The sequence below is a fragment of the Rhinichthys klamathensis genome, unplaced genomic scaffold, assembly GCF_029890125.1.
Source record: "Rhinichthys klamathensis goyatoka isolate OS25496 unplaced genomic scaffold, OSU_Roscu_1.1 h1tg000011l_1, whole genome shotgun sequence".
NCBI lineage: Eukaryota > Metazoa > Chordata > Actinopteri > Cypriniformes > Leuciscidae > Rhinichthys > Rhinichthys klamathensis.
In genome coordinates, this window is record NW_026606564.1 from 21,927,884 (window position 1) to 21,951,728 (window position 23,845).

The 23,845-nt window shown below is 48.7% G+C and overlaps 1 protein-coding gene and 1 long non-coding RNA gene across 2 annotated transcripts; one reads left to right on the forward strand and one right to left on the reverse strand.

The window, feature by feature from the left end:
* Nucleotides 1-241: 241 nt before the first annotated feature.
* Nucleotides 242-10,340, reverse strand: LOC130101458 (uncharacterized). Its single transcript, XR_008808994.1, has 3 exons — nt 10,203-10,340; nt 7,616-7,742; nt 242-330 (listed from the first exon to the last, which is right to left on the reverse strand). It is a non-coding gene; the product is annotated as an uncharacterized LOC130101458 (long non-coding RNA).
* Nucleotides 10,341-12,619: 2,279 nt separating this feature from the next.
* Nucleotides 12,620-19,988, forward strand: LOC130096306 (uncharacterized). The gene is made up of 5 exons (XM_056262909.1): nt 12,620-12,664; nt 12,709-13,612; nt 13,826-14,422; nt 17,296-17,396; nt 19,914-19,988. The coding sequence occupies exons 1-5, from the start codon at nt 12,620-12,622 to the stop codon at nt 19,986-19,988; spliced, it is 1,722 nt and encodes a 573-aa protein (XP_056118884.1).
* Nucleotides 19,989-23,845: the final 3,857 nt, after the last annotated feature.

The following is a 23,845-nucleotide window of genomic DNA, read 5'->3' on the forward strand; positions in this document are numbered from 1 at the left end:
ACTATAATAATATGCCATTTCCAGCTTACCTGACCATGTGATTGTCCATGCTAATTTACTAATGATCTGAATGAGATCTGACAGAATCAAATGAATAACAAACACTGGAGTGGAGCGCTGAGATTTGATAAGAGCACACAACGCAAACAGAGTTACGATCATGATTACAATCTCAACGGCTGAAATGATGCTGATAATTATTGGTTCTGCAAAAACAAGTTTCCAGCGAAATTTCCACATCTGACTCCATTCATCTTCATAATCTCCTCCACTTGATCCGTTGATGCTGGCGTTTAGTTTTGCCATTGTTTCATGGAATCTTGACAGGCACTAAATAACAAACCAGTCATTAGTTAAAAATAAAAATAAAGTAATTAATGTACTATTTACTTCTTTATTAAAAACCACAGGGAAAAATATATGACATAATGTGTTCCCTTTCGAGGGAACTTCCGCTGCGTCGAAAATCGACACTATGGGGAACGCCTTCAGCGTGACGCGTCTGGGGCCTGTATGGAACTAGTCCAATCTTGATTGGTGCTGCGTGATGACGTCACTCGTGACGCCGCATGTGACTGTGAACAGGAAACTATTAAAGGACATCGGCAGCATAATAGCGCCAGCTTTCTGATCTTCAGCAAGCATTCTATGTGACCGTGTGTCTTATTTGGTGTTGTTTGTGATTGTATATTGTGAGATATGGCAGCAAAGAAGCAGCTCAGACACTGTGCGTCCCCTTGTCCACGCTTTTTGAGCGAGGATGACACACACTCGCTCTGTGTTGTTTGTTTGGGAATGGAGCATGCACAGGCAGCACTCGAGGGTGCTGTCTGTGCAAACTGTGATCTGATGCCCATGAGAACGCTCCGTTCCCGTCTGTGCCTGTTCAGTGAGTCAGGACAGGCATGCGTCCCCCAGGGATCGGGTCCCGCGTCTGCCGAGGCAGCGCGGAGCCTGCATTCCTGGGGATCGCAAAGGGATCTGGTTGGGAATGTTGAGACGGCTGAGACCCTTTCGCCAACATTCATAAACCAGTTCCCATGGTCCCGCCCAGCGGCATCTCCCGCCCATGATGAGGACCAGATGCTCGAAATGTCTGCCTCTGAGGAGGTGGATGATTTGAGCATCGGTGCAGGGGAATGTGGGGATCTGCCACCCCATTCTCCTGCATCTGAGGAGCTGCTGGAGGTTGTGACTAGCTGCTGGAGGCTGTGGCCAAACTAAACATCAGTTGGCCACTAGAAGTGCAGGAAGCGACAGTAAAAAGTAAACTCAATGAGCGCTTCCTGCAAACCCAGTCACAGCCTTCACGCCGGAGTCTTCCATTTTTCCACGATCTCCACACCGTCGAGATCGTGGGATAAGCCCTTCTCCTCTCGACTTTCCAGCCCCAATATAAATCGCCCGCGACGATATCCAAGAGATGCGTCGTGCGGTTGACTTGTCTCTCCGTGCTACCAAGGAGACGGCCCGTGCAATCGGCCGTTCTATGGCAGCCTTGGTAGCAACGAAGAGGCATTTGTGGCTGAATTTGTCGGGCGTCGGGGACAGGGACAGGGCCTTCCTCCTCGACGCCCCGATTTCGTCTTCTGGCCTCTTCGGCGACGCAGTCGATACTGTCGTCGAGAGGTTTCAGGAGACGAAACGACAATCAGCTGCATTAAAACAGCTAATCCCCCGCCGTCGTCCCAAGTCTCGTGGGTCTGCTGCCAGGGGGCAGTCCCACGAGGCGGTCGCCAGCTCCTCCCATATGCAACAACAAAGAGAGAGTGTTGCTTCTCGTGCTCTCCCGAAGAAGGCTTGGAGCCAGAGGCAACACTATCAACCGAAGTCTTCCCTGCTGAAAACGGATCTGAGGACCGTTATTCAGGCGAGGAAGGCTTCGACGAAGAGGTCCTGACGTGTTGCGCAGGCCTCTGAGGGCGTTCCCCCCCGCGATCGAGTGTCAACAACTCGCTCCTTCGCGGAGCCCTTAGGAAATCGATGTATGCTTCCCGCCGCCAAAGCCGCTTCGGGACGCATCGGTTTCCAGCGAACGCAGATCGCAGTGTCCACCCGTAATATTGGTGGCCCCGGTCGAGTTGAATATATATATATTCAAAATATATCTCAGTGGGTCCTGCATATAATAGAGAAGGGCTACAGAATCCAGTTTGAATATCGCCCGCCAAGATTCAGAGGGGTCGTGCACACACTGGTCAGCTCCGAGCAGGGTCAGGTCATGGAACAGGATGTCCAGTCCCTCTTAGCAAAGGAGGCCATAGAGTATGTTCCTCCTCAAGAGCAGGATACCGGGTTCTACAGCCGGTACTTCATAGTTCCCAAGAAGGATGGGGGTTTACGTCCCATTTTAGATCTCAGGGTATTGAACCGGTCTCTGAGGAGATACAGGTTCAAAATGTTGACCATACCTATTATCGTAAGTCAAATCAGGTCCGAGGACTGGTTTGTAACGATAGACCTAAAGGATGCGTATTTCCATATTTCCATCCTTCCGCAGCACAGGAAGTTTCTAAGGTTTGCTTTCGGGGGAAAGGCTTACCAATACAAGGTTCTTCCCGGTCTAGCACTGTCACCACGCACCTTCACCAAATGTATGGATGCTGCTCTTGCTCCTCTCAGACTTCAAGGCATTCGCATCCTCAATTACATCGACGACTGGCTAATTCTAGCAGAGTCGGAGGTATTGGCAGTTCAACATCGAGATGTTGTTCTGCACCATCTAAGGTGCTTGGGACTGAGACTCAATGTCAAAAAGAGTTCATTGACTCCTCTGCAAAGGACTATTTTCCTGGGAGTAGTTTGGGACTCACTTACGATGCGGGCACAGTTGTCTCCTGCTCGTGTAAATACCATCTTGACCACAATAAGGAGTTTCAGGCTGGGCCAAACCATCACTGTCAAGCATTTTCAGAGAGTGCTGGGTCTCCTGGCGGTAGCGTCCAACGTAATTCCTTTTGGCCTGCTGCACATGAGAGCCTTACAGTGGTGGCTCAACACCAAGGGGTTTTCCCCGAGGGGGAACCCTTTTCGCATTATCAAGGTAACGTGCAGATGCCTTCATTCCTTGATAATGTGGAAGAAACCTTGGTTTCTCTCCCTAGGTCCTGTGTTGGGGGCACCTTGTCAGCGAAAGATTGTGACCTTGGATGCTTCCCTAACAGGCTGGGGTGCGGTTATGGAAGGCCGCTACACCAGGGGGCCTTGGAAGGACAACCATCTATCTTGGCACATCAACTGCCTGGAGATGTTGGCGGTAATTCTGGCTCTCAAGCACTTTCCTCCGGACCTCAGAGGCCATCATGTTCTGGTGCGAACAGACAATACGTCAGTGGTCTCCTATTTAAATCGGCAGGGGGGCCTGAGATCGCACCCTCTATGCAGATTGGCGCACCAGGTCCTCCTGTGGGCCCAGGGCAAACTTCTGTCAGTCAAGGCTATGTTTATCCCTGGAAGCAGCAATGTGGGAGCAGATATTCTGTCGAGGCAGGGGCTGAGGCCCGGGGATTGGAGACTCCACCCAGAGTCGGTGGAGTTAATATGGAAGGAGTTTGGACAGGCCGAAGTGGATCTATTTGCCACTCAAGAGAACACTCACTGCCCACTCTGGTTCTCCCTATCGCATCCAGCTCCCCTGGGGCTGGATACCATGGTACAGACGTGGCCGAGGCTACGTCTGTATGCGTTTCCCCCTATCGCTCTGCTCCCAGGGGTTCTAGAGAGAGTCCGGCGGTACGGGATCAGCTTACTCCTAGTAGCCCCGTACTGGCCGGCCCGAGTATGGTTTTCGGACATCATGGTTCTTCTAGCAGGCCCTCCTTGGCAAATCCCGATCAGGAGGGACCTTCTTTCTCAGGCCGAGGGCACGATATTTCACCCTCAGCCGGAGTTGTGGAAGTTGTGGGTCTGGCACCTGAGGGGGACCAGCTCATAAATACTGGTCTCTCATCTGAGGTTGTGGAGACCATTTTAAACTCTAGAGCCCCCTCCACTAAGGAAACTTTATTCACTAAAATGGAATGTTTTTAACATATGGTGCAGAGAACTTCAGTTGGACCCAGTTAACTGCCCGGTTGCTTCAGTGCTGGCGTTCCTCCAGAGTCGCTTCTCTGACGGGCTCTCCCGTCCACGCTTAAGGTCTATGTGGTGGCCATAGCTGCCTTCCACACACCTCTAGGGGTGGGCACCTTGGGGAGACACCCACTTATTGTTCGTTTCCTTTGTGGAGCAAGGAGGATGAGGCCTGTCGTCCATTCCAGAGTTCCCTCTTGGGACCTGACAGTGGTCCTCGAGGGGTTATCCCTGGCCCCCTTCGAGCCCTTGGATGAGGTGTCTGAGAAATTTATGTCCTTTAAGGTAGCCTTCCTGCTTGCAATTACGTCCCTCAAGAGAGTTGGGGACCTGCAGGCTTTATCGGTTGCTCCCTCTTGTCTCGAGTTCGCTCCTGGCCAGGTAAAGGCCATTCTCCACCCTAGACCTGGCTATGTGCCTAAAGTGCCGTCAATGTGGCACGGTCTATAATTCTTCTGGCGTTTCATCCTCCACCGCATGTGTCGGATGAGCAAGCTAAGCAACATTTATTGTGCCCGGTCCGAGCCCTGGAGGTCTATACTCAAAGGACCTTGGGCTGGAGAAAGTCAGACCAACTTCTTGTGTGCTTTGGGTCAATTAAAAAGGGTTCTCCTGTTTCTAAACAGACTATCAGTAGATGGATAGTAGAGGCTATATCTTCAGCTTACGAGGCACGCAGTTTGCCTTCGCCTCTTCTGGTGAAAGCCCACTCAACTAGAGGAGTGGCTTCCTCTAAGGCTCTACTGTCAGGAGTTTCTCCTCAAGAGGTCTGTGATGCCGCAGGCTGGGCCTCCCCTCACACCTTCATAAAACATTACAGTCTGGATCTGCCCTCTACACCGGGATCACAAGTTCTCTCGTCTTGCGTATGCCAGATTTCATACCAGGGCGTTTCTCTCAGAGTGGTGCAGTGGGCATTCGTTCCCCATAGTGTCGATTTTTGACGCAGCGGAAGTTCCCTCGAAAGGGAACATCTCGGGTTACGACTGTAACCCTCGTTCCCTGAGAAGGGAACGAAACGCTGCATCCCTCGGTCACTTCTTCGCGCTCCTGAGAACGACTTGCTTCGACCAATTGAAAGCTGGCGCTATTATGCTGGCGGTGTCCTTTTATATTTTCCGGTTCACCGTCACATGCGGCGTCACGAGTGACGTCATCACGCAGCACCAATCAAGATTGGACTAGTTCCATACAGGCTTCAGACGCGTCACGCTGAAGGCGTTCCCCATAGTGTCGATTTTCGACGCAGCGTTTCGTTCCCATCTCAGTCGTAACCCGAGACGTTTTCTGTGTGATTGTTGAAATAAAGTTTCCTCAGTTTGCTTCACATGTTCTTTAGAGGAGTGGTTCTCAAACTGGGGGGAATGATTTCAAGGGGTCGCGAGTTGGTTTGAAAAATGTCTGTATTTCATGATTACAATAAATATTTTTCAATACTAAAAAAATAAGATTACAACTAAATATTTTCTGATTTCTAAAGACAGAAGTGATTAGAAGGTTTAAAAAAAAATGTTAAATAATATTTCGTGACTCGTCTAAGATATGACTGCCTCTATAAAGTATACTTTATTAATAAGGTAGGACTATATTGTGTACTAAATTTGGTGCTGCCGTTGTCTGTTTTAGCAGAATACTGCCATCTAGTGGTAGCAGCTTTTCTCAGACAGCTGTGTGTGGATTACACAAGGCGAAACGGGCGAAATGAAAGTCTCAAAATCCAAATAAATCAAATAGGATCGACTCAGAAACGAGTCAATGAATGCACGCGTGTCAGCTGATCCACAAATGCACATCTTACTTGTTGCATGCACAAATTCTGGCCTACATTAATACAAAATTGAGGTTTTGTATTAACAACTATGTCTCTATTTGTACAAAATGCTTCACATTCATGTGATTCTGGATTTTGCACACACAAGTTGTATTGTATTAGTTTAAATGTAGCGACACACATTTGTGAATTTGTCAAATAGATAGGTAGTTGTGCACACATTAATAATTAGCACCAGGCCTATTCATTTGTAGTTGTTTGTGTGTGGGTTGTGAAATGTACGGTGGCCGAGAGAGCTCAACGCGCTGCAACTGAAGAAAACACATGCAAATAGAAAAAAACACATGCAAATAAAATAAAACGCATGCAAATAGAAAAAAACGCATGCAAATAAAATAAAACGCATGCAAATAGAAAAAAACGCATGCAAATAAAATAAAACGCATGCAAATAGAAAAAAACGCGTGCAAATAAAAAAAACACCCGCAAATTAAGAAAACATCTTCATCAGTTTCACAACACCACCAAATACAGAAACGCGCTGCAAAATCTCACAACACAAATACAGAAACGCGCTGCAAATAACACAGACCACAACGAAAATGTTTCCAGGGGAACCAAATAAGTGACGAACCCGGTTGGGTCGTGCTGGCAGATATCCATAAATCTATACGTGCTGGTGCTTACAGCTTAAAATTATACTTTATTTGTTTATTTATTTATTTGTGCAAAACATACAGAGATTAAATTTTTTTATGACATACAACTATACAATGTACAAAATGTATTAACAATATGTTCAATGTCATCAGAATACAAATGAGATGGATACGCAATACGAAGTGGACGTTCTCGAAAGGGAACTTTATTTTCCAGTTCCACACTGCCTGAATTTTGGATCGCAGTAGTAGAAGAATACGGAGAGTTATCCGGTGTTCAATTCAATTCAAATTTATTTGTATAGCACTTTTTTAATAATACATTGATATTGTTTCAAAGCAGCTTTACAGAAAGTGCATTTCAGTGTGGCAGTGGATGTACCGCTTCCGTTTGGATCTACGTATTTGTGCGAGCAGACTTTTTCCACTGTTACATACATGAAAAATAAATACAGATCACGTCTTGATGTTGAGGATGATCTGCGAGTATCACAGATTAAGCTTTTGTGCACCGAATAACAAGTGCACCCATCCCACTGAACGCTATACTGTAAGCCTTAATTTATATACAGTAAATATAGTGGAAGTTATGGAAGCTTGTTTCTGCCACTTAAGAAAACATTTGAAAAGAAAAGGTAATTGCGATTTCTTATCTAAAAATTGCGAGTTTACATCTCGCTATTCTGACTTGTTTTCTCATAATTGTGCAATATAAACTTGCAGTGCGAGTTATAAAGTCAGAATTGCATGATTTAAAGTGGCAATTACCTTTTCTTTTCTTTTTTTCTGTGGTGGAAACAAGCATCCATAGGAAGTGGATGTGGATTTATAACAACGTTTTTTGTTTGTTTTTGTTTGTGTATGCTGTGGTAGGTAGTTCTCGTCGATGTTAGTTTAAGGGTTGCTGGCTAAAAAGTTTGAGAACCACTGCTTTAGAGGAGTGTGTGTAATGTTAGAAAGCTTGAAATACGTGAAATGTAAGATTAAAGTCTGTAAATCCTCCATTTGAACAATATCACAGAAGCAAGAATGCTGTTGTTCTGCATATTCAGTCCAGCACAGCTGCAAGTGTACAATGGTTTATTAAAGTAGGAATAAATGTTGAAGAACTTACGTTACTGACAGGATTGTGTGTTTGGTCTGCAGGTCAAAGCAGAAGTGTGTGGAATAACACACAGACTGACAGATGTTTCACAAGTTTCCACTGCCGTGTTTAAAGAGCTCTTCATTCACTGCACACACTGGAGAAACACACATCTTAAAGCTTGTTGATCTAATGGAGGAAATGCCGGAGATTACACACACACTATTTGACCCAACGTGTGAAACTGTAATTACCTTAAACACACAATTCACTAACAAATAAACTTATAAACTCAACTTTATATCTGATGCTTTCATTTTTAAAGTTCACTCAGAGTTTATTCATATCCTCAGTAGAATAAGAAACCCATGAATGATTGCGAGAGAAAGCACAAATACTGTGATCTCTCTAAAATATTGGTTCTTCTGCAAGCCTGTTTTCTTTCAGAAATGTAAATCTGTGTTGCTGACTGACTGAAATCACACACCATGTTAATTCAAATAAAAATGAAAATTCTGTCATCATTTCAATACTGTTCAAGTAGTATTTTTTTTTCTACTATGGAAGTCAATGGTGCCAAACACTGTTTGGTTCCACTCGTTCTTCAAAATATCTTCCTCTGTGTTCAGCAGAAGAAAGAAACTCACACAGGTTTGCAACAACTTGAGGGTGAGTAAATGATGACTGAATTTTCATTTTTGAGTGGAGAATCCCTTTAAGGGAAACTAGTTTCAGTGCAAATGATCACAGTGACACCAGAGGCTGAAATACAAAGATAGTCAACAATATAAACTCACGGATGAGAAGATCTCATGATCTAACCTGGAATCATAATCAACATCAAACTAAAGACGGTGAAAAACACGAAGTATTAAATTATTAAAATATACTTGAAATTCAAGTAGTGTGTTTGTATTCCCAACTTGCTTGTTTGAAGTGCATTTGAATATATTTCTAAAAAAGTGCACTACATTGGTAATAAATATATGCATAGTTACACATTTAAGAAATATGCTAAACACAAACATACTTGTAGTGAAGTTTTAGTTACAGAAAACACACTCATGTTGCTCTTACTTAAAGGATATTTTATGTGTAATTTGTTTGAATTTGAGTGATTAAGTATAAATGTAAATGTTAAATTATATAGAGCGATCGTGTCTCTTTAGAGGACTAGGAGGAAACCACGCGACCCATTTGGGTTAGGTGAAGCTTTCTGCGATTCACTCTTTGAAACGTGAACAGATTTGTGAATCGTTCATCGGAGGGATGTGAATCTCTCAGGTTTCAGTAAAATATCTTTCGAACATGAACGAGAGTCTTAAATTTGACAAAAACACAGAGTCAATCATTAAGCGTGGACAACAAAGAATCCACTTGATGCGGAAGCTAAACTCATTCAATGTATCTCAGAGGATCTTATATAACTTTTCCTATTCATTTATTGAAAGCCTTTTAGCATTTTCTTTTGTCTGCTGGTTTGATAGATTGTCTGTGAGGGACAAGAATAGTCTCGGCAGCATTGTTAAAATCTGCTCCAAGATTATTGGAGTTCAGCTTATTGACCTGAGCTCCCTCTGGAAGAAACGTGTGCTCCGGAAGGCCAGACGGGTCATGAGTCACCCGGACCATGTTCTTAGTCAGGAATTCTGTCTAATGCCCTCAGGACGGCGCTACCTTTTGACTTTTGATTAACCTTATCATCATTATGGGTAAATACCACATTCACAAAAATAAATGGAAAAAACAATTGCCAAATGTAAACTGTTTTAAAAATTAATTTTGTATGTTATTATCCTCCTTGAACCTTGTAAAAATTCTAAACAAACGGTAGTTATTTGTTATGCTGCTGAAATGTTTTTGATCCTATAACACATATTATTTATTTGAGAACAATGCCTTTATTTTTTTTTTATTTTTTTTTTCATTGTCAATCTGTATTTTGTTGATGCCTTGCCTGTTTTTTTGCTGTTGTCTCCACGAGAGTTTGTAATAAACATAAAAATAAATAAAAGACAGCGATCACGGAGCAGCGGAGGATTTACAGCGACAACTTTTGATGATTTTAGGCGAAATTTAGACACGCAAACAGACAAAGTGTAGTAAAATAAAGACTTAAATGTGTATTTTGGACTTTTTGTCAGCAAAAGTCTGAAAGAAGACATGTTACTGAAGACAAATATCCCAAAATCTCAAAATTGACCAGTGAAAAAAACACGATGTTTTTGCCTGCCGTGTCTCGCCTTAACATTGATCTGAAGCATATCTTGAAAAGTTGTTTCACAATAATACATTTAATACAGTATAATTTAAATATATTAAGTATGTCCAAAAAAAGCCCAATTTAAATACATTTCCTCTTCACCTGGGAAGACAGATGATGAAGTTTATGATCATCATCAAATGAATATCAAGAATCTGAAATGGAAACGATCCGGCAGAACCTAAGAAAACTTTCAAACCTGCTTTAAACAATTCCACCTTAATTTCTTTAGTTTCTTCTCCACATAATCAAGCACACTAGCGAGTCAGCAAGCTGAACAACATGTGCTAACGTCTGAGTAAAGGCTGAAACACAAGGACACAATAATTCCCACATGAGACGACATGATCTTACCGGGACTCAGCCTGAAGACTGAAGACGCTGCTCATCAGGAGATGATGGTGTTTATGAGCTGCTCTGCAATCTTTTATCTTTTATAGCCTGAATTAACTCCAGAAACACCAAACAAAGATGCATTAAACATCATTAACAGTTAATGCACAGGCAAGTTGTGGCCGGCACTAGCTGTAGGCAGAGCAGGCGATTGCCTCGGGCTTTGAGGAGGGCCCTCCATAACCACAACATCCCCTATACGGGCCTTTCTCAATCTGTGTTCTTGTCTGTACTTGTGTTCTTATGAAACGTCATCTTCTGTTGCCCAAGTACTGTCCCAATACACAAGTTTGCATTTTGGCAAGAACGGTTACAAATCCCGGAAGTGTTCTTGACACGCCCATGTTACCGAGGATGCATCGGTTAGTAACTTGACGGCAGAAATATCCCAGCATTCATTTCGGCATTCGAGGAAAGAGAGGCAGGTCAATACAGTAATTCGTTTTTCTACAATTACGTACGCTATCTCATCACTAAATTCACTTCTGAGAACATTTGATGCGAGAAATCAACTGTGTAGATTTCAAATATTGGCATTTTTACGCAAATGTATGACGAATCGAAAATGTGCTCAAACTTTTTCGGAAGTGAGAATCTCCATAACACTGCGGGTGTTGAGTTAGCTAGCGAGCCCACCGGCCAGTCTGCTCACTGACTCACTTTACCCCACAGTCGAGAGGCCATTGCAGCCTGGCTGTTATCGTCAGTAACCCTCGTTATGTCTGGGCACTGCAGGGTCTGTGCGGGGGTATTAGTGCCCAATACCAGCAAGAAAACATCGTCTCAAACTGGCAGCAGCGCTCTGTGTGCTCCTTCATTCTTCCAAGAACAACTAGCAAGAGCTTTCTCCAACAGTTTTGTTTTCATATCACAATTGTAAACAACATTATAAGGTAATTAGTTTAAAGGTTCCTCTAATATAGTTTCCCTATATTGTACCCTACATGTATTCAGTATTTATAAAAGTACTTAAGTATAATTTATAGTTAGATAGAGTCTCTCCTTTTCTCTAAAACACAGTTATTACTCCCTTATTCTCCATTGTCATGCTTTCTTTAACCTAATAACCTGTGTATATTTTAGTGGTGCCAAAAATTGTTACGGAAATACATTGGTCAAGTGCTGTATTATAAAGTGGAATGTGTGTGAAATGCAATTAATGTATATAGTATACATTGAAGCCTCCTTACAGTATGTCTTTTAGATCATTCATGAGACACAGAGGGCTTAATCATGTGTCTAGACGGGCATGTGACACACTGCCACACACACTTCAACAGGATGCCACTGCATGTGGGGCCTGTGTATTGAAGGTATGTAGCATAATAAGCATTGGATTTAAATGAAATACAGTCAAGGTTTCCATTAAACATTTGACGTTAAACTCAAATTTCATTTCATGGATGAACACAATGAATTTAAAACCAAGGTCACAGAAACTTTACACAAAACAAGTGCACTGTTCTTTGTGTCTTTCTTAAAGTCGTCATGAAATCATTCGTATTTTTATATGTAATATTGTAGTGTTTATTATAAATTATTTATCTGTGCACTTCATTATTTTTTTTTTTAAATTAATGCACCCTTATAATGTCTAATCAAATACGTTACCCTTCCCTCCCCCCTCGAAACGACTTCTCTTCTCTCACGTCCTCTTTCCTATCCCTAAACAACCTTGTCTGCGTGTCCGCTGGCTCGAAGTCCTGCATTTCGAAGAAGGAGGAATAACGGCGAGTTCGCGTCTGTGTGCAAGGCATTTCACTGAAGAATGTTTTAAGAATTTGGTACGATATAAAATGGGATTAGTCCAAATTCTGCATTTGACAGATACGGCTGTCCCATCGGTGTACACAGTCGGAACGACAACGGATGTGAAGGTTAGTAAATCCTCCACAGATGACTGTAAACTGGCATTCAAATCTGCCTCCATTTTGTTAGCAACGCCCAACCTCCAACGGTCCAATCAATTCCCGAAGGACGAAATCAAGCCCCGCCCTGCAGTGTTTTCTAATTTCAGAAGCCGTTTCACTCGGGTACACGTCACAATAAGGAAAAAAGGACAATCTCAACTTCCGCTTCATGATGACTTTAAGGTACAGCATAGAGTGGGATTCAGAAGATAGGTAATTTTATATCAGTCAATATACTGTATATGATGTAAGAAGGTATAAAAGTTAATAAGAATTACCAGGCATTCACCTTTATGGGAAATGTAGTTTGTGAGGGAGTGATAATAGTCTGGTGTGGAGTGCCCTCTAGTGGCTCTCAAGGGCAATCCAGCTGGTGACCGTTACATAGCCCCCCCTCAAAGGAGCGGCTTCCAGACGCTTTAAAATTGTCCAGGGGGGAGGTGGAGCGGAGGCGGACCAGGGGGCGGGATGGAGGGCCAGGCCCGTGGAGCGGAAGAGGACCTGGAGACTGCGGCAAGATGGGAGGCCAGGGCGGAGCAGGCAGTGCAGGCGACCAGGGCGGAGCAGGCAGTGCAGTAGACCAGGGCAGAGGAGGCAGTGCAGGAGACCAGGGCGGAGCAGGCAGTGCAGTAGACCAGGGCAGAGGAGGCAGTGCAGGAGACCAGGGCGGAGGAGGCAGTGCAGGCAACCAGGGCAGAGGAGGCAGTGCAGGAGACCAGGGCGGAGGAGGCAGTGCAGGAGACCAGGGCGGAGCAGGCTGTGCAGGCGACCAGGGTAGAGCAGGCAGTGCAGGAGACCAGGGCGGAGCAGGCAGTGCAGGCGACCAGGGTAGAGCAGGCAGTGCAGGCAACCAGGGCAGAGGAGGCAGTGCAGGAGACCAGGGCGGAGGAGGCAGTGCAGGAGACCAGGGCGGAGGAGGCAGTGCAGGAGACCAGGGCAGAGCAGGCAGTGCAGTAGACCAGGGCAGAGGAGGCAGTGCAGGAGACCAGGGCGGAGGAGGCAGTGCAGGAGACCAGGGCAGAGCAGGCAGTGCAGGCGACCAGGGCGGAGCAGGCAGTGCAGTAGACCAGGGCAGAGGAGGCAGTGCAGGAGACCAGGGCGGAGGAGGCAGTGCAGGAGACCAGGGCAGAGCAGGCAGTGCAGGCGACCAGGGCGGAGCAGGCAGTGCAGTAGACCAGGGCAGAGGAGGCAGTGCAGGAGACCAGGGCGGAGCAGGCAGTGCAGGAGACCAGGGCAGAGCAGGCAGTGCAGGAGACCAGGGCAGAGGAGGCAGTGCAGGAGACCAGGGCGGAGGAGGCAGTGCAGGAGACCAGGGCGGAGGAGGCAGTGCAGGAGACCAGGGCGGAGGAGGCAGTGCAGGCAACCAGGGCAGAGGAGGCAGTGCAGGAGACCAGGGCGGAGGAGGCAGTGCAGGAGACCAGGGCGGAGGAGGCAGTGCAGGAGACCAGGGCGGAGCAGGCTGTGCAGGCGACCAGGGCGGAGGAGGCAGTGCAGGCGACCAGGGCGGAGGAGGCAGTGCAGGCGACCAGGGCAGAGCAGGCAGTGCAGGAGACCAGGGCGGAGCAGGCAGTGCAGTAGACCAGGGCAGAGGAGGCAGTGCAGGCGACCAGGGCGGAGCAGGCAGTGCAGGCGACCAGGGGGGAGCAGGCAGTGCAGGCGACCAGGGCGGAGCAGGCAGTGCAGTAGACCAGGGCAGAGGAGGCAGTGCAGGAGACCAGGGCGGAGCAGGCAGTGCAGGAGACCAGGGCGGAGGAGGCAGTGCAGGAGACCAGGGCAGAGCAGGCAGTGCAGTAGACCAGGGCAGAGGAGGCAGTGCAGGAGACCAGGGCGGAGGAGGCAGTGCAGGAGACCAGGGCAGAGCAGGCAGTCCAGGCGACCAGGGCGGAGCAGGCAGTGCAGTAGACCAGGGCAGAGGAGGCAGTGCAGGAGACCAGGGCGGAGGAGGCAGTGCAGGAGACCAGGGCAGAGCAGGCAGTGCAGGCGACCAGGGCGGAGCAGGCAGTGCAGTAGACCAGGGCAGAGGAGGCAGTGCAGGAGACCAGGGCGGAGCAGGCAGTGCAGGAGACCAGGGCAGAGCAGGCAGTGCAGGAGACCAGGGCAGAGGAGGCAGTGCAGGAGACCAGGGCGGAGGAGGCAGTGCAGGAGACCAGGGCGGAGGAGGCAGTGCAGGAGACCAGGGCGGAGGAGGCAGTGCAGGCAACCAGGGCAGAGGAGGCAGTGCAGGAGACCAGGGCGGAGGAGGCAGTGCAGGAGACCAGGGCGGAGCAGGCTGTGCAGGCGACCAGGGCGGAGGAGGCAGTGCAGGCGACCAGGGCGGAGGAGGCAGTGCAGGCGACCAGGGCAGAGCAGGCAGTGCAGGAGACCAGGGCGGAGCAGGCAGTGCAGTAGACCAGGGCAGAGGAGGCAGTGCAGGAGACCAGGGCGGAGGAGGCAGTGCAGGAGACCAGGGCGGAGGAGGCAGTGCAGGAGACCAGGGCGGAGGAGGCAGTGCAGGCAACCAGGGCAGAGGAGGCAGTGCAGGAGACCAGGGCGGAGGAGGCAGTGCAGGAGACCAGGGCGGAGGAGGCAGTGCAGGAGACCAGGGCGGAGCAGGCTGTGCAGGCGACCAGGGCGGAGGAGGCAGTGCAGGCGACCAGGGCGGAGGAGGCAGTGCAGGCGACCAGGGCAGAGCAGGCAGTGCAGGAGACCAGGGCGGAGCAGGCAGTGCAGGAGACTAGGGCAGAGCAGGCAGTGCAGAAGACCAGGGCGGAGGAGGCAGTGCAGGAGACCAGGGCGGAGCAGGCTGTGCAGGAGACCAGGGCGGAGGAGGCAGTGCAGGCGACCAGGGCGGAGCAGGCTGTGCAGGCGACCAGGGCGGAGGAGGCAGTGCAGGCGACCAGGGCGGAGCAGGCAGTGCAGAAGACCAGGGCGGAGGAGGCAGTGCAGGAGACCAGGGCGGAGCAGGCAGTGCAGGCGACCAGGGCAGAGCAGGCAGTGCAGGAGACCAGGGCAGAGCAGGCAGTGCAGGAGACCAGGGCGGAGGAGGCAGTGCAGGCGACCAGGGTAGAGCAGGCAGTGCAGGAGACCAGGGCGGAGCAGGCAGTGCAGGAGACCAGGGCAGAGCAGGCAGTGCAGGCGACCAGGGTAGAGCAGGCAGTGCAGGAGACCAGGGCGGAGCAGGCAGTGCAGGCGACCAGGGTAGAGCAGGCAGTGCAGGAGACCAGGGCGGAGCAGGCTGTGCAGGAGACCAGGGCGGAGGAGGCAGTGCAGGAGACCAGGGCGGAGCAGGCAGTGCAGGCGACCAGGGTAGAGCAGGCAGTGCAGGCGACCAGGGCAGAGCAGGCTGTGCAGGCGACCAGGGCGGAGGAGGCAGTGCAGGAGACCAGGGCGGAGCAGGCTGTGCAGGAGACCAGGGCAGAGCAGGCAGTGCAGGAGACCAGGGCGGAGCAGGCAGTGTAGGCGACCAGGGCAGAGCAGGCAGTGCAGGAGACCAGGGCGGAGCAGGCTGTGCAGGCGACCAGGGCAGAGCAGGCAGTGCAGGCGACCAGGGCGGAGCAGGCTGTGCAGGCGACCAGGGTAGAGCAGGCAGTGCAGGAGACCAGGGCGGAGCAGGCTGTGCAGGCGACCAGGGCAGAGCAGGCAGTGCAGGAGACAAGGGCAGAGCAGGCTGTGCAGGCGACCAGGGTAGAGCAGGCAGTGCAGGAGACCAGGGCGGAGCAGGCTGTGCAGGCGACCAGGGTAGAGCAGGCAGTGCAGGAGACCAGGGCGGAGCAGGCTGTGCAGGAGACCAGGGCAGAGCAGGCAGTGCAGGAGACAAGGGCGGAGCAGGCTGTGCAGGCGACCAGGGTAGAGCAGGCAGTGCAGGAGACAAGGGCGGAGCAGGCTGTGCAGGCGACCAGGGTAGAGCAGGCAGTGCAGGAGACCAGGGCGGAGCAGGCTGTGCAGGAGACCAGGGCAGAGCAGGCAGTGTAGGCGACCAGGGCAGAGCAGGCAGTGCAGGAGACCAGGGCGGAGCAGGCAGTGTAGGCGACCAGGGCAGAGCAGGCAGTGCAGGAGACCAGGGCGGAGCAGGCAGTGTAGGCGACCAGGGTGGAGCAGTCAGTGCAGAAATAACCTTTCAATCAATAAGTAGAGGCTTCAATCACATTTTGTTAGGTGAAATGTCGCATTATAATGGTTGTATTGTCCATCTAATGGTATTGTTATAGTGTTAGTTAAGTAAATACATTGTTTGTTACAATTAATTTCACATGTATACGTAATGTGTTCTTATTAGCCAATCAGATGTGGCTACGTCATTATGTAGGGATTAGTTCACTGCTTGTTTACGTTTAGCGTCAGTATGCTCGCAGGCTCTGGTGCGGATGGTTGAATATAAACCCATCAGCGCTGGGCAAGAGCATAAAACCCCCGTTGATGTAAAGTTGTGTCTTGATAAGTAAAGTTCCTGAAACTGACTCTCTTTGTTGTGTGCTTCTCTTCACGCCTCCACGGACACTGAATCCAACCAAACACGAGAAAGCACAACAAGTGGTGTCAGAAGCTGAGCGTGATTGACAGTCATCAGCGAATGTGAGTGTTGTGAACTGCTGGGACATCCTTTGTGAATCGATGGACATTAATCACTGCCAAACGCTGTTGTGAAGTAGCATTAAAGACTGATTGACCACGTTTGGTTGTCGCATTGACCATAAACTCACGAAAATAAGAGCTGCACGGAGTTTCCCTTCCCCCATCGGAGAGGCGTGACGCTGGCTGCTGTCAGATATCTGTGCTCATTACCCGAACACATACATGAAGATTACTTTCTTCAGTACAGCAAATTACCTGCCAAATCGCCTTCAGGACTGAAAAATGCGTGTCTCCGAAATGCAGAAACTGGAAGGGAGATGTCAGCAACAGGCGGAGTGAAAGTGGAATTCAGAATTGGCACAAAGGTGTTGGAGTGGACAGTTTGCATTGCACCAATTCGCGATGCCCTTCTCTTTTCTCGAAAGCTGCTGATTTCACCATACATGCCTCTGGTAAAGTTTTTATGGACTCTGAACTCATGCCAGCCTATATATCCGAAGGCAAGGGCCAAGACTATGCCATTTCGAGAGTGATTTTAGAGAGTGATGTCACTGTGCCGCCAGAGTGTGAATGTTTAGTGTGGGGTGTGGTAGACGACCCAAAACCAGAACTCCCGGCTGTTCTAGAGCCTGTTACCCTGGCTGATGGAGTGTCTTCAGGCAGCATCATGATTAACATGGAACAGAGGATCCCAGTCAGGCTATGCAATGTCACAGCTTCTAGTAGACCTTTATTACGGGGAGTCTGTTTGGGTGTGCTCATCGAAGCATATCCTGACGCTCAGGAGGAGAGAGAGAGAGAGCCTACTTAGTTCCAGGCGATGCTCCATTGTATGCAAAAGGCGGGAACTCAGTGACACAAGATCCTGACAATGAGCCTCATAAAGGGTTGTGATCCAGATAAAGAAACACAGCCTCTATTGAACAAAAAATTTGATTGATTAACTTGGTCTTTTCATTTGATACAAGAAAAATAGAATAAGAATAACAAGCGAATGTGTGTATGTGTATGTGTGAATGAAATCCTAGGTGTGTGAATGAATATACTAACAAACTAAGTGTATTTGGATTGAGATAAAGAAATAAGGAGGGAGAGAAGTGACAGAGAAAGAGAGCTTTTTATTTTTAATCTTTTGACGCCTGAAGATAAGAACACATGTGGACCAGAGTGAGATCATTACGAGGCAGAGGATAGGAGAGTAGAGAGAAAGAGAGGACGAAGACGACTTTAAACAGGCATTAAAACTAACCAAAGGCCTTAAAAATCATGTTTGGTTTGAAAAATAATTCATAGATGATGAAGGGCGGAGACAAGAATTCTGAATCAACTTGAGGATGAGTGGCCCTTGGTGGATTGGGTTAAGGCGATCAAAAGACAGATAACCTTTGAAGCCCTAAGAGCACAATCAAACAGATTTGACCTTCCCAAAACTACCCTTTTGGATTCATTGCGGACTAAATCTGAAATAAAGCTAAATCCATTATACACTCACCGGCCACTTTATTAGGTACACCTGTCCAACTGTTCGTTAACACTTAATTTATAAGCAGTCAATCACATGGCGGCAACTCAGTGCATTTAGGCATGTAGACATGGTCAAGACAATCTCCTGCAGTTCAAACCAAGCATCAGTATGGGGAAGAAAGTTGATTTGAGTGACTTTGAACGTGGCATGATTGTTGGTGCCAGAAGGGCTGGTCTGAGTATTTCAGAAACTGCTAATCTACTGGGATTTTCACGCACAACCATCTCTAGGGTTTACAGAGAATGGTCCGAAAAAGAAAAAACATCCAGTGAGCGGCAGTTCTGTGGGCGGAAATGCCTTGTTGATGCCAGATGTCAGAGGAGAATGGCCAGACTGGTTCGAGCTGATAGAAGGGCAACAGTGACTGAAATAACCACTCGTTACAACCGAGGTATGCAGCAAAGCATTTGTGAAGCCACAACAAGCACAACCTTGAGGCGGATGGGCTACAACAGCAGAAGACTCCACCGGGTACCACTCATCTCCACTACAAATAGGAAAAAGAGGCTACAATTTGCAAGAGCTCACCAAAATTGAACAGTTGAAGACTGGAAAAATGTTGCCTGGTCTGATGAGTCTCGATTTCTGTTGAGACATTCAGATGTTAGAGTCAGAATTTGGCGTAAACAGAATGAGAACATGGAACCATCATGCCTTGTTACCACTGTGCAGGCTGGTGGTGGTGGTGTAATGGTGTGGGGGATGTTTTCCTGGCACACTTTAGGCCCCTTAGTGCCAATTGGGCATCGTTTAAATGCCACGGCCTACCTGAGCATTGTTTCTGACCATGTCCATCCCTTTATGGCCACCATGTACCCATCCTCTGATGGCTACTTCCACCATGTCACAAAGCTCTAATCATTTCAAATTGGTTTCTTGAACATGACAATGAGTTCACTGTACTAAAATGGCCTCCACAGTCACCAGATCTCAACCCAATAGAGCATCTTTGGGATGTGGTGGAACCGGAGATTCGCATCATGGATGTGCAGCCGACAAATCTGCGGCAACTGTGTGATGCCATCATGTCAATATGGACCAAACTCCCTGAGGAATGCTTCCAGCACCTTGTTGAATCTATGCCACGAAGAATTGAGGCAGTTCTGAAGGCAAAAGGGGGTCCAACCCGTTACTAGCATGGGGTACCTAATAAAGTGGCCGGTGAGTGTATATCCCATACCTGAAAAGAAATGCGTGGTACACTTGGCCTCTGGGTTTGGGAGGAGCCACAATTTTGAGGAACATGTATATGGTAGTGAGCTCAAGGCCAGTACAGTGGGAAAGTGACACAATCGTTAAAGTCGGACAGGGAGGAGAAATCAGACCAGCACCGGTAGATAATTGGACACTGGAAAAAACTGGTGGTAGTGGTAGTTTTGAGGAGCAACCCCAACCATACCAGTCATATGTGGGTAGAAAGTCATGGAAAAGACAGAGGAGTCAGTTATCAAAAAACAGCAAGTCAGTAACAACTGAGAATGTCGCAACAATGGACAAATAGGAGGGGCAGGAGAGGAAACGGGGAGAAAAATTTTGAACAAAAAAGAAGAAAAATAAAGAAAATTTGATTAATTTAATTGAGCCATTAAAATTAGAAACCTGTATTAAAGAGGAATTAAACATTACAATCACCATGTGGGGAGCCTATGAAGTGAAACTGACCACATTTCTCACTTATCTACATAGAGCCGGAAGTGTAACTGTGGAGGATTCCAAAAGATTGGAGCTGTGATCCGGCCTGAGAAAAACAGCCTATCCTGAACAATAATTCGGCTTTGTCTATTCATTGTTACTAGAAAAATAACGAGTAAAAGTATGTGTGTGCGCGTCAAATGCACAGAGTAGGACTGTTTGAAAAAGAATGATATTCATCTACGATATTCATTTATAAAGAGAAACTAGAATTATGAAAGAACACTTGTTCCCTTTCGTTGTCACCCCGAGTTCCGTCGGATGACGACGAATGGGGGTTTCGCTTAGAAAGCCTATCAACTTCGAGTCTTACAAAACGAGCCAATGGCAAAGAAATGCCATGGGTCTGCGGAATTTGCATGACGCAACTCCGCCCCACCTCGTGGGTATAAAAGGAGGAAGTCAGGCAGAATGCAGATATGTTTTCGCTTCGGAGCCAAGTTTACCCTTCGTTCCTGTAGCCTTCTCTAATTTCGTCAGCTTTTACGAAACGAGCGAACTCTCCAGTGTTGCTGTGACAGCGATCTCCCGGCAAGGACTCACTTCCTGCTAATCTTTGCATGGTTTGCCATTTAGTGTGTTTCTCCGCGGGCGCTTCAACACTCGAGTTTTCCTTTTTTTCTCAAAAAAGCTTGCACGCGGCACGTCTGTTTAAAGATGCCTCGCCCGTGCACTTCTGGTTGCGGTCGGTATGTATCTGACTCTGATGGGCACGAGCGCTGTCTGGTGTGTTTGGGCATTGATCACGCTAGAGCAGCGCTCGTGGATGACTCATGTTCTCTCTGTGGGAACATGACCATCGCAACATTACGATCGAGACTCAATGACCTCGCAAGAGTGAGAGTCCCCTCATCCACACCCCGATCTAGCGCCTCCACGAGAGGCTCTACTTCGGCTGGTGGCCAGGGTGATCTGAGGGTGACTGTGTGGAACAAAGCGCCGACTATCTGTCCGTGCCCCGCAGCACCTTCTCCAGTGTTGCAACCCGCGAGTGCTCTTCGGATGTCCCGCGGGTTTCCTTTGGCGCTCCAGAGGAAGATGCTATGTCAGCCAGCACATATGTTCAGTTGTGCTTCAGTTGCGAGATCAGTTCAGGGTGTGTGCGAGATCAGTTCAGGGTGTGTGCGAGATCAGTTCAGGGTGTGTGCGACATCAGTTCAGGGTGTGTGCGAGATCAGTTCAGGGTGTGTGCGAGATCAGTTCAGGGTGTGTGCGAGATCAGTTCAGGGTGTGTGTGAGATCAGTTCAGGGTGTGTGTGAGATCAGTCCAGGGTGTGTGTGTGAGATCAGTTCAGGGTGTGTGCGAGATCAGTCCAGGGTGTGTGCGAGATCTGACATGCTATGTATGTCATATGTATGCCCTGAAGATGCTATGTAAGCCAGCATGTCGATCGCGGCATCACAAGGTGGGTCTGAATCTTCTGGAAGTGACGACTCGTCACAGCTGCCACCTTCGGGTGTGAATACGGCTGTGACTCAGTCTGATCCGGAGATGACGGCCATGCTTTCCCGGGCGGCCGCGTGCATCGGGTTAGGCATCGTGACCGCTCGCTGATTTCATCCGCCTTTCCTCCCCTCGATGGGGCAGCTGCCCGTGGGTACACTGGGCTCCCCTCGGTTGAACGCTCTGTTGCGATGCAACTGTGTCCTCAGAGTTCTTCTTCTCGTGGCGAGCCTAAGCACCCATCCAAAGCCTGTAGGTTTTCGTCTACACTAGTGGCGAAGTCCTACAGAGCGGCGGGACAGGCGGCTGCTTCTCTGCATGCCATGGCCACTCTGCAGGTCTACCAGGCCCAGATGCTCAAGGACATGCACGAGGGTAGGATAAACCCAGGGCTCTTTGATGAGCTGCGCGCCGCCACCGACCTCGCTATCCGGGCGACGAAGGTGACCGCACGCTCCCTGGGTTTGGTGATGTCCACGGCTGTGGTCCAGGAGAGACATCTGTGGCTGAACCTGGCCGACATGAAGGATGCCGAGCGGTCCCGGCTGCTCGACACCCCCATGTCCCAGGCCGGCCTCTTCGGCGGCGCAGTTGAGGACTTCGCCCAACAGTTCTCGACTGCTCAGAAACAGACTGAGGCCATTAAGCACATCCTGCCCCGTCGACCCGCTGCTGCCTCCACCCAGTCGGCCGGACAGGTGCCTCAGTCTGTTCGCCGCCGAGGGCGCCCTCCTGCGGCTCCCGCCCCTCCCGCCCGGCCCAAGCAGCAGCCTTCACCCGGGCCCGGTCGTGGAGGAAGCCGCAGGAAGGTGCCCCAGCCTTCTCCAGCCCCGCCCCCTGCTAAACGCCGGGCCAAGCGGCGCTCATGAGACGGGCTGCTCAGGGATTTACATTTACATTTAGTCATTTAGCAGACGCTTTTATCCAAAGCAACTTACAACTGAGGACTAAACCAAGCGAGTCATCGTGAAGAGGCAAAAACAACGCAAGAAGTGCTCAAAATACAAAGTTCAGACATAGCTCGGAGTAGCATAAGCCAGGCAAGCGAGGATTTAGAGGAAAGGATTTTTTTTTTTTTTTTTTTTTTTTTTTTTTATGTTAAGTGCTCCCGGAAGAGATGAGTTTTCAGTTGTCTTTTGAATGTTGTCAGGGATTCTGCATTCCGGATGAGGGTGGGGAGATTATTCCACCAGCATGGAACCGTGAATGAGAATGTTCTGGAGAGTGATTTTGTGCCCCGCTGTGATGGTACCACGAGCCGTCGCTCATTGACCGATCGTAGGCTTCTGGTAGGGATGTAGACTTGTAGTAGTGAGTGGAAGTAGGAGGGAGCTGAACCTGTGGTCAATCTGTAAGCAAGCGTCAAAGTCTTGAACTTGATGCGAGCAGCGAGTGGTAGCCAGTGCAGAGAGATGAACAGAGGAGTGACGTGGGACCTTTTGGGCTCGTTGAAGACAAGACGAGCTGCAGCATTCTGGATCATTTGTAGAGGTTTAGTTGCACATGATGGAAGTCCAGCCAGAAGAGCATTGCAGTAATCAAGCCTAGAAATGACCAGGGCCTGGACGAGAAGTTGTGTTGCATGCTCAGTTAGGAAAGGCCTGATCTTCCTGATGTTGTGCATAGCAAACCTGCATGATCGAGCTGTCTTTGTAATGTGGTCTGTGAAGGTCAGCTGATCATCAAAGATTACTCCAAGATTTCTGACCGACCTTGATGGGGTGATTGAGGATGAATCAAGCTGGATAGTGAGGTCGTGCTGTAGAGACGGATTGGCAGGGAGGACGAGAAGCTCAGTCTTTGCCAGGTTGAGCTGCAGGTGATGTTCCTTCATCCATGCCGAGATGTCCGCCAGACAGCTTGAGATCCGTACAGCTACTGTGGGATCATCTGGTTGAAATGAGAGGTAGAGCTGGGTGTCATCAGCATAGCAATGGTAAGAGAAACCATGTGCCTGTATGATGGGTCCCAGTGATGTGGTGTACATGGAGAAGAGGAGCGGTCTGAGAACTGAACCCTGAGGAACGCCTGTGGTCAGTTGATGTGCTTTGGATACCTCACCTCTCCATGTGACCTTGAAGGACCTACCTGTGAGATAGGACTCAAACCAGTTGAGGGAGGTTCCAGTGATGCCCAGTGATGAGAGGGCCGACAAGAGGATCTGATGATTCACAGTGTCGAAGGCAGCAGACAGGTCCAGTAGAATGAGAACTGATGATTTGGAAGCAGCTTTTGCGATCCGCAGGGCTTCCGTGACTGACAGCAATGCAGTCTCAGTTGAATGTCCTTTCTTGAAGCCAGATTGGTTGACATCCAGCTGGTTGTTCAGAGACAGGAAGGATGATACTTGGTTAAAAGCAACTCGTTCAAGTGTTTTCGCAATGAATGGTAGGAGAGAGATGGTAGGAGAGAGTGATGTCGATGGTTACTTCTCAGGAGGTGGTAGCAGGACCACTCCTTCCCCCGGTGGAGGGCTGGGGGA

Coding starts and splice junctions, on each gene's coding strand:
- LOC130096306 (XM_056262909.1), top strand. CDS start 12,620: ATGGAGGGCCAGGCCCGTGGAGCGGAAGAGGACCTGGAGACTGCG. Junction 12,665..12,708: donor AAGAGGACCTGGAGACTGCG/GCAAGATGGGAG, acceptor GCAGGCGACCAG/GGCGGAGCAGGCAGTGCAGT. Junction 17,397..19,913: donor ACATGGAACAGAGGATCCCA/GTCAGGCTATGC, acceptor TTATCTACATAG/AGCCGGAAGTGTAACTGTGG.